General features: G+C 36.6%; 1 protein-coding gene across 2 annotated transcripts in view; it reads left to right on the forward strand.

The window, feature by feature from the left end:
* LOC123557979 (sorting nexin-25-like) overlaps positions 1–11,492 on the forward strand; it is a 53,720-nt gene that overhangs the window by 23,692 nt on the left and 18,536 nt on the right. For both annotated transcript variants that reach the window (XM_053544358.1, XM_053544359.1), the window contains exon 18: positions 736–866. In XM_053544358.1, coding sequence (XP_053400333.1) covers positions 736–866 — 131 coding nt within the window. The remainder of the gene's footprint in view (positions 1–735; positions 867–11,492) is intronic.

Genomic DNA, 11,492 nt, shown 5'->3' on the forward strand with positions numbered 1-11,492 from the left:
ATTTCTAAAATGGACTGGTCCATCATTCAATTTGGGCAGTACCACTTATTATTCAAAGGAGTGTTAACTGAAAATTTACTGACTGAATAGCGAACAGTGCAGACCATGATCAGCCTGCACGGATGTTCAGGCTGATCTTGGTCTGCACTGGTCGCAAAGGCAAAAACACTTGCCGCCAGCAGGCTAAGAGTTAAGAAATAATTTATAGCAAAAGAGTGTTTTAACACTATTTATGCACGATGGGCGGTTATACGTCAGGCGTAATAATTTCACGGGGGCACAGCTCTTGTACACAAAATAGGTAAGATTACTGACTTTGAATCACTGTGAGGTATTTGTGTATAGTTTAGAATTAAGTAAATATTTTGTAAAGATGGTAACAGTCTGTAAGAAACACACATGAAATGGTTTAATATACTTCAAAGTAGTTGGGGATGTGGGTGGGGGAAAGTAGGATAATAGTGTAGCATCTCTGCTAAAACCACAATTTTATGACAACAAAATTAATCTGTCAGTCTATTTCCACCATCTCTATGAATGGAAAATGCAGTTAACCAACAGTTAAGCTGCTCGTTTTCATTTAGGAAAACAAAAGCCGTCTTAGATTGTACAGTTATTTTTTGATGTATTAGTAACAGTCTACAAAATATTAAATGATTTCACAGCACTTAGAAACAGTTTGTTTCCGTGATGTTGAATGGCATATTACATACATATGAGGTTTTCTATAACTAGGCTATAATGAAGGACGAGCGTCTATCAGACAGCCAGGCCCTGTATGGGTTTTTGACTCCAACACCAGAATACTTCCAGCAACCTGGGCAGGATAAGAAGAGCGGATTTTTTCTTAAAAATATTTTCAAAAGGTATGTAGCAGATTTCATTTTATCAGCTGCATGAATGTGTGTAGGGTAAGTATAAATCAGGGCATCTGATGAATAGTCAGATATAGGGTAAAGAGCACTTGCAAACACAGACCACCTGGCTCTTCAGACAACTCATTTAATTTCATCTGTAATAATGGGCAATGTATTTTAATTTGTCATTGAAAACTATCTGCATATGAAGGTCACCTATAGGCCGTTTCATATAAGGTCTTTTAATACACATTTGATTGTATGTTGTATTATAGCTAGCTATCTTACAGGACAGTTTATAATGTAAATATTAATTAAAGCCAATGTAACTTATTTTTAAAGATATTTTAAAATTTTGCACATCTTTTTATTGTACTCCATGTTTTTATTTGTTTGTGTTTCCCTTTGGGTTTTTTTAGGTAGAAAGAAACTCTTTAAACTCTCCTCACTTTCCTTGCAGTTGCATGTTGTCTTTCTGCTTGCTAGTTGTAGACACAAAGCTCTGTATGCAAACATTTTGAAATTTTTAAAATACAGTGAAACACCGCTCGCTCGAGGTTGCAAGGGGATGAGCAAAATGCTCGAGTTATCCATGGTTTCGAGCGACCCAACATTGAGCAACATACGAAGAAAAATTGAAGTTTGTTTTACCAATTGTCATCCAGACCATTTGCAGAGGAAACGGTGATGCGTAATAATAACACACTCGTGACATTTTCAAAAAACGTATTACAAATGTTATTTATGATAGATCGTAATTGGCACATGTGAAGAAACAGCTTAGACATTTTTTTTTTATTTGAAATACTGTTATCGAATTCACGATTTTCTTCTCCAAATTAAGATCTCATAATTATCGTCTCAATTTTATGAAAAGGCTATCTTATTTCCTTTATTTGCATGCCAACAACTGTTGATTAAAATATTAAGATCTCATAATTATCTTCTCGATCCCGCAGAAAAAAAATAGTATTTAATAACAATTTTGATCAATAAATTTTTTCTTCCACCTTTCACCAATACACGGCCTGTAAACACTGGCTCGTCCTCTTTGAGGAGATGAGTTGATAAAAGAGCCAATGATACTTCCGAGGAGGCGCTAATGACCGGAACTTTATGCAGAATGTAAACAAAGAGGAAGGGTGAGTAGATTGTTTCCTTTCTCAGATAAATGTAAGGCCCTATTTCAAAAAATAGCCAATGTAGTTCCATTCAGAAATGATTATACTTTTTATATATGCAGGCCATTTTGCAAGGTAAATGCATTCCTTGACGTGAGAACTTTTGAAAGTTGGAAAATGGGGCAAGTTCGAACCAAACGTGGAGATTTACACATATATTTTGTCCCAATTTACACATATAAGAGTAAACATACATTGTACCAAGTTTTCCCATAATGGTATGTTAAATCTGTATTATTTATGTGTTTTAACGGCGGATTTTACCCCTCTATGCTCAATTTTGGCTAAGAGGAGGAGCCAAAGCCTTGGAGGAGGCGCAAATGTCCAGAGTCGGAGCCACTGACCAGTTCATTTCCTGAGTGATGAACACTCGTATAAAGCGTTTTCGTTCTCGCAATGTAATATCTATTTCGTTTTAATGTTTATAATTTGATGCTTGAAAATGTATTATACTGCCCAAATGCACATAATCTACCTAAAATAACAAGAGCTGTCCATAAGACAGCCCACTCGACTTTTCTCAGTACTTGACTCTGAATTAGAGCTTTGCCAGTAAAACTTTATAAAACTTAAAACTCTAAGTTAAAAAGGGGATAACTCTGTCAAAATTCAATCAGAGTTATAGAGATTGTTTCTCCTGGTGTAGACTTTGATAGTAAATAACTGTTTTACGTTTCAAGTCAATAGCTTTGATAGTAACAGAAATATTTGACTTTATAAAAAAAATAACCAACGGCGACGCCAACTCCGACTCCGACGCCGACACCGGTGCGAGTGCAATAGCTCTACTTTTTCTTCCAAAAATCGAGCTAAATATATGTGTATGTATCAGCGCAACGGCTAAAAAGTTTAATGTTTAATGGTCAATTTTATTTTAAAAGTTTGAAAGGAATCGCAAAGAAAGGATGCTCAGTTCTGTATGATATTATTACTTTTGTTCTTTCCAGATGGGTCTGTTTAAAGGCAAACGTAGGATAGGGTTATCATTGACAACCAAAAAGAATGATGTAACATACAAATTTAAAAGAAAAGAAAATAAAGCACAGCAAAATACATCAAATTTAGATGAACAGTTTAGAAATGTAACCATGAGCACCCCAAATAAAATGAAGCGCAAGAGAACGATTGTCACCAGCAATAAAGTGAGCACATTCAGATCTCATTTGCACAAAAATTGTATTATCACCAATCGTTCGCTTGTACAATACACACCAGGACCGAAAATGGTAATACTTCTTGCGGAAATGATGGCGATGTATTCTGCAAACCATTAATCAGCTTAGTATATGTGTAAATTAAACAAAACAGTTGTGCTATTTGACATTTGGTTTTATACTTGCTACTAAGTAAAATGTTTTATTAAACTTTCAACCGCTATTTCTGGGTGCATACATGGCGCTAAATACAACGTTCACGTGACGTAAACACAATATTGTTTTGACGATTTAAGCATTGCTAGTCATGTTAGAATGTACACTTTATTTATAAAACTCCCTCGATATTTTTGCTAATTTGTTTTTTTTTATCTTTTCAGTATATTTATGTCTTTTCTCACCCATTTAGAAACAAATTTTTAAGAGTTATTTGAAAGCATAAATAAAATCGAGTAAGGCAGTGATACTATATAATGTAAATATAAGAAATGATATTTTTTCAAATCAATGAATCGCGCTAGCTGGAAATTAAGTATCAACATACATGTTTCCTTACAAACGTTATTTAAGTAAAATTAGAAAACTGTATTTATAATTCTGTAACTGTAAGTTCAGTAACGGTCAATACCCATTCTTACTACGTAGCATTAATTAAAAACAAATCTGACATCAAATATTGCTTCAACAGATGGCACCCTCCCAGTACTAAATAATAACTAATTAATATGACTTTGACTCAGAACGACTACTGACAAACGGACAAGGATAAGACAAAAGCTGTATGATGCATGCGGTTCGACAGGGGAATAAATATCTAACGTTTTCAGTTTCTTTGTTATCGTTAGAACATCTGGGAGAGGTATTTTGAGTGTTAGCATTTTCATATACGTATATGTAATCGAATTAAGCAACTTACAAGTAAACAATTATATTTATTTAGCATTTGTAAGTACCTAGTGAAACACATATTGCAATTGCATTTCAAGACTACCACAAAGTTAACACTAACTATTAAAAATCCAAAATGCGTTGAACATGAAAACCGTTGTGCATTAGGAAATGTCCCTTTCACAGAAAATATCATAATTATACAACTTATAACGCCATGATAGCCCATCATTAGACAAGTGCAAAAGAAAAGAGAAGTGCAAATATCTCGTAATACATTCTAAGGAAATGAATAGGATGTTGTTAGAACATCATTCATCAGCTGTTTGTAACAATCCAAGGAAAGCATGATAAAGCTCTGGTATGTGAGAATTGATGACACATTAAAAAATCTCCATTTCAAAGTGCTTTGGCTCCCACTCCGGTTCTTAGCGCCTCCTCTGCGGCGGTGGCTCCTCCACATGGTGATTAATGCACATGTACGAGATAAACACGCTAGTAAACCACGTACGTCATGCAGTAGTAAGATATGCTTTTCAGCAAGGTTGATGCAGGGACTATAAAATCTTAAATTTGTGTAAATTAGGGTGAAATATATGGAAAAATGTCTACATTTGGTTTGGACTTACTGTATTTTCCAACTTTCAAAAGTTCTCACGTCAAGGAATGCATTTACCTTGCAAAATGGCCTGCATATATAAAAAGTATAATCATTTCTGAATGGAACTACATTGGCTATTTTTTGAAATAGGGCCTTACATTTATCTGAGAAAGGAAACAATCAACTCACCCTTTTTCTTTGTTTACATTCTGCATGAAGTTCCGGTCATTAGCGCCTCCTCGGAAGTATCATTGGCTCTTTTTTCAACTCATCTCCTCAAAGAGGACGAGCCAGTGTTTACAGGCCGTGCAATAATTAATCTCATTATCAGATCAAATATACCGACAAACTAACATTTAAGATAGTTGGGGAGTAGACCATGCAATTCTCACGGCGTGCGAAAATTTTAAATTAACCAATACATTCTGACCGCCGAAGGTGTGAAAAATTTTGACACCTCTGCTCGTGTTCGCCATAAGCAACAAAGAATAAATTAATACACAGGGACCAGGTGTCATGCTCGAGCGATCGAGTTATCGATGCTCGACCCAGCCATGGTAATTTCACATAGAAAATAGAAGGAAATCGGCCGGGACCACATTAATTGCTCGAGCGAGCCCGGGTGCTCGAGTCATCGATGCTCGAGCGAGCGGTGTTTCACTGTACATTAATTTTGTATATTTTGTGTCATTTTCTGCAGTAACTTGATGTTTGTTTAATATGTTATCTATGCATGTTTTATTTGTCTTTTGCATGAATAATAAAAATGTATAGATAAAACAATAGCTTTTGATTTTGTCACTTGCTTTTAGAATAATTTTCAAGTGGAACCTCTCCAGATCAAAACCCATGATTAACAGAACTACTAGAAAATCTGAAACTCAGGATAAATATAAAGCCTAGAAAAACAGAAGCTCCGGATGAATGAATTCCAACCTACACTGCACAGTCTTCTTCCTGAAATTTCCTCATTTCTACACTTTTTCTTTGATAAAGAATACTCTGGTATAAATCTCTAATACAGATACACAAGTTTGAATGAACTAGGTGCTGTGATGTATTGGACGTTGTAGCTAAAGCGAAGTACGACTTAACCCTTACCCTGCTAAACTTCTATGATGAGCTTCCATCTTCCAAGTTGGACAGTACCATTAACTGTTAAAAGGGATGCAAAACGATACTGGCTGAATAGCGAACAGTGCAGATCATGATCAGACTGCATGGATGTGCAGGCTGATCATGATCTACACTGGTCGCAAAGGCAGAATCAATTGTGTCCAGCATGATAAGGGTAAACATGCTTTAGCAGCCACCTGAATTAGGCAGTCACTTGCCTTTAGTAGGCAGCCAGTTTAACTTCCCCAATTCACATCTGATTCTGGTTTCCACTTGCCTGAAGTAGCCACCCTTACCTGACTGCTAAGCATAGGTTTAACTGTATCACCATTTTATCTGCCTGCTATTTCTGTCAGCCATTTTTAGCTCATCTGATTTTTAAAAAAAAAAAATGATGAGTTATTGTCATCACTTGGTTGGCATCGACCTTGCCTGGTTAAGTTTTATGTTTAGGTCAGCTTTTCTCCTAAACTATCAAAGCTGTTACTTTAAAATTTGCAACACTTGTACACCATCATTAGCTGACTCTGTACAGCAAAAAACATAACTCCGTCCTGCTTTTTGCAAGAACTATGGCCCCTTTTGGACTTAGAAAATCAGATTCCTTGGTTAAGTTTTGTGTTTAAGTCAGCTTTTCTCCTAAACTATCAAAGCTATTGCTTTAAAACTTGCAACACTTGTTCACCATCAAAAGCTGACTCTGTACAACAAGAAACATAACTCCATCCTGCTTTTTGCAAGAATTATGGCCCCTTTTGGACTTAGAAAATATCAGATTTCTTGATTAAGTTTTGCGTTTAGGTCAACTTTTCTCTTTACGGTCATAGCTATTGCTTTAAAACTTGGAGCAGTTATTTGCCATTAAAAGTTGACACTGCACAACAAGTACCACAACTTTGCATTGCTTTTTGCAAATTATGGCCCCTTTTGGACTTAGAAAATCATGGGTAGGTCAATATTTCTATTATAGAGATAAAAAAATCAGATGAGCGTCTGCACCCGCAAGGCCGTGCTCTTGTTACCTTCAGGACCAAGTTGCTCGAAAAAGTACCCCACTAGACTAGATGCCCAATTGATACTTATTATGAATCTACCCTCCATATATTGATGAAAATCCCCTGAATTAATAAACAAAAAGATTGTGGTTTTTCGAACAAAGTGACTATACTGTCTGGTTTTTTTTTTCGAAAAAGTTAACCGTGTGTATTTTCTGGATTCAAAATTTACCAGTTAGACAGCTTATGCAGCGGAAAAAAGGTCTAAGCAACTGGCCAGGTTTTTACATTGTAGTTCAGCTTTAATGGATCATTGATAATTTATTAGATCTAAAAACTTCTGACCAGTTTTCTGCGCTGATCACAAGTTGATGACTGAATGACTTTAGGCCTTGCAGAAGTATTTAAGAAATAATATATCTCATTTAGTGATTTGTCGCTGAATAAATCATTGGAGTTCAGATGTGAAGGAATTATATCATAAGGGCGCAGCCCGAGTGATATAATAATACGCATCTGAACGACAAACAATGATTTTATTCAAAAGCAAATCACTAAATGAGATATATTATTTCGATTCTAACACGTTACCAAGGACTTTAAAGTACATCCTTGACGGCATTCATTAAATACTTGCCAGTTTTCAATCGGTTTCTTTTCCAGCGCGCCGCTATGCCATTAGACGATATGACGTAATAATTGTGATGTCAGAACAGTGAATTGTTGTATAATACTTCACTGTTTTCAGCCTTCTTTGTTTAATAGGAAAATGAATTGGATCGTGTTAGAATAAATGATAGATGTAAGGCACACAGTCAGTTTGATTTACAAGAACAAAAATTGTAATGACAAAATTTTAACCCGACTGTTTACTTTTGGTTACGAGAAAAGCAGAACCAATGTAAGATATTAGAGCCTCCATGCCAGAGCGGCCACTTACTTCAAACCACTTGCACTTTACAGCTTTGGGTTTAAAATATCAACAAGAGGGCAAAGATGGCCCTAGGTCGCTCACCTGATAAACACACCATAACAGTGTTTGACATAGTGATTTCATGGAAACAAATATTCTGACCAATTTTCATTAAGATTGGATCAAAAATGTGGTCTCTTAAGTGTAAACAAGCATTTTCTTCAATTTGACCTAGTGACCTAGTTTTTGATGTTTGTTTGTTGTTTTGGGTTTAACGCCATTTTCAACAGTATTTCAGTCATGTAACGGCGGGCAGTTAACCTAACCAGTGTTCCTGGATTCTGTACCAGTACAAACCTGTTCTCCGCAAGTAACTGCCAACTTCCCCACATGAATTATCAGAGGTGGAGGACTAATGATTTCAGACACAATGTCGTTTATCAAATAGTCACGGAGAACATACGCCCCGCCGAGGATCGAACTCGCGACCCCGCGATCCGTAGACCAACGCTCTTACCTACTGAGCTAAGCGGGCGGGCTCAGTTTTGAGCTTAGATGACTATATTCGAATTTGACATAGATTTGATCAAGGCAATCATTCTGACTAAATTTCATCAACCTCGATTAAAAAATACAGCCTGTATTGCATACAAAACGTTTTTCTTTGATTTGACTTAGTGACCTAGTTTTTGACCCCAGATGGCCCATTTTCAAAATTGGTCTAGATTTCATCAAGATTATCATTCTGACAAAATTTCATGAAGATCAGTTAAAAAATACAGCCTCTATCGCATACATAAGGGTTTTCTTTGATTTGACCTAGTGACCTACTTTTAAACCCCAGATAACCCATTTTCAAACTCGGCCTAGATTTCATCAAGGTAATTATTCTGACCAAAATTCATGAAGATAAATTGAAAAATACAGCTTCTATCGCATACACAAGGTTTTTCCTTGATTTGACCTAGTGACCTAGTTTTTGACCCCGATTGACCCGTTTTCGAACTTGACCTAGATTTCATCAAGATTCATTCTGACAAAATTTCATGAAGATCAATTGAAAAATACAGCCTCTATCGCATACACAAGGTTTTTCCTTGATTTGACCTGGTGACCTAGTTTTTGATCCCAGATGACCCATTTTCGAACTCGGCCTAGATTTCATCAAGGTAATTATTCTGACCAAAATTCATGAAGATAAAATGAAAAATACAGCTTCTATCGCATACACAAGGTTTTTCCTTGATTTGACCTAGTGACCTAGTTTTTGACCCCAGGTGACCCATTTTCGAACTTGGCCTAGATTTCATCAAGGTAATCATTCTGACAAAATTTCATGAAGATCAATTGAAAAATACAGCCTCTATCGCATACACAAGGTTTTTCCTTGATTTGACCTAGTGACCTAGTTTTTGACCCCAGATGACCCATTTTCGAACTCTTCCTAGATTTCATCAAGGTAATCATTCTGACAAAAATTCATGGAGATCATTTGAAAAATACAGCCTCTATCGCATACACAAGCTAAATGTTGACGGACGACAGACGACGGACATCGAGCGATCAGAAAAGTGAGCTAAAAAGTAGAATTCTTTCTAATGAAGGAAGAATCCAACTGGCTTACAGAAGGTCTGTTATTCTATCCAGGTGTCCACCAGTGCCTGAAAAATTGTGTGGGATCTTCTTCCAACACCACCTCATGTACAGTTGGAAAGTATGGCTTAAAAACAACCCATAATTTAAGTCTGAAACAGAATTTATGAGGCAAAAGAAATAACAGATAACTGATTATTAATACTTATTATGTCCCCCCCCGCCCCTTTCAAAGAAGGTGTATATTTTTAGCTCACCAGAGCACAAAGTGCTCAAGGTGAGCTTTTCTGATCGCCCCGTGTCCGTCGTCAACAATTTGACTGTTAACACTCTAGAGGTCACAATTTTGGCCCAATCTTAATGAAACTTGGTCAGAATGTTACCCTCAATAAAATCTTGGACGAGTTCAATATTGGGTCATCTGGGGTCAAAAACTAGGTCACCAGGTCAAATCAAAGGAAAAGCTTGTTAACACACTAGAGGCCACATTTATGACTATCTTCGTGAAACTTGGTCAAAATGTTTATCTTGATGACCTCTAGGCCAAGTTCTAACCTGGGTAATGTTGGGTCAGAAACTAGGTCACCCAGTCAAATCAAAGGAAAAGCTTGTTAACACTCTAGAGGCCACTTTTATGACCCTATCATCGTGAAACTTGGTCAGAATGTTTATCTTGATGGTCTTTAGGCCAAGTTTGTGAATCTGTGTCATGTGGGGTCAAAAACTAGGTCACTAGGCCAGATCAAAGGAAAATCTTGTTCTAATTCTAGTGACCGCATTTTAAGTTTGAAACTCATGAGAATTTGTCAGAATATTTGTCTTGATGATTTCTAGTTCAGGTTTGAATCTGGGTCATGTGGGGTCAAAAACTAGGTCACTAAGTCAAATTACAGGACAAGCTTGTTAACACTCTAGAGCCCACATTTATGACCCTATCTTCATGAATCTTGGTCAGAATGTTTATCTTGATGACCTCTAGGCCAAGTTCGAATCTGGGTCATGTGGGATCATGGGGGTGGGGAGGGGAGTGCATTTTGTGTTCTATGAGCTCTGTTTTCTGATAACAATGGATTGCTCAACCCAGTATCACTGGTATCAATGACTAGCTTTACCGAGATATTAAGGGCATATAATATACAGTCTAACTCCATTTACTCGAACTCCTAGGGACTGACAAAATTTGTTCGAGTTATCGGTAGTTTGAGTCATTGCACAATATTCACTATGCAGGGATTTTGCTGGGACCTGATGACGAGTTTGAGTGCAGGATGGTCCGAGTTCGAGCGAACGAAGTTTGACTGTATCGCAGTTTTTGATAAATTAAGGGTGAAATGCTTGGCCTTTTAGTCTGATACGGCCCATAATTGAATGTCAATGATACTTTATCGCCATATACGGCAGGTACTAGGTATCTCGTACTAGGTTTCCTTAAATTACGGTATTAAAATTCTCAAAGAAGTCCCGTCTTAAAAACATATGCACAAAGTGTGATTTTTATGTTGAATCTCAATGGAACATGCTCAGACTCTTGGAATTTGAGATACCCAGTTTCAACTGTAAGTCCAATTTGACTAAAGTACATATCCTATTACGCTACGCATAGGATCTGACAACGAGCTATTGATAGCCTCGTTCTGACGACCCTTCCGCTAGCCAATCAAAAGCTAACTTACAACATTCTGCAAGCTTTAAAAAGCCTTGGTTTTTGATATCTACAATTTTTATGTAGAAAGATGTCAGATAGCCGGTTAGCTCAGTCGGTAGGGCACTTGCTCTGTAAGCGAGAGGTCCCGGGTTCGAGCCCTGGATTGACTGCAAATTTTTCTTACTCTTTTGACATTGAACAAGTTGTCTGATTGGTTCAAATCAAAATAGATTTGCGAAAATAAAAATAGCAATTTTGGAAACCCAAAATATACAGAAGACAAATGTGAATGGGTCATTCTCAGATCTTCGTTTAGAAGATCAAGTACTTTAGTCAGATTGCTGTAAGTCATATTATAGTTTGATTAAAGTTGCTCAGAAATGTTGATTTTAGTGAATAAACAAACCGGATCTGGATGGAAGTTAAATATCCAGCAGTCCTAAAAGCTCACCATTAGCACTTCATGCTTGGGTAAACTAACAAAATCTACATGTAACTTGTAAGAAACACAATCAGTTTACCCACTTGAATCTTTTCAACATAGTTTTT

Source organism: Mercenaria mercenaria, chromosome 5 (genome assembly GCF_021730395.1).
Source record: "Mercenaria mercenaria strain notata chromosome 5, MADL_Memer_1, whole genome shotgun sequence".
In the NCBI taxonomy this organism is placed as follows: domain Eukaryota; kingdom Metazoa; phylum Mollusca; class Bivalvia; order Venerida; family Veneridae; genus Mercenaria; species Mercenaria mercenaria.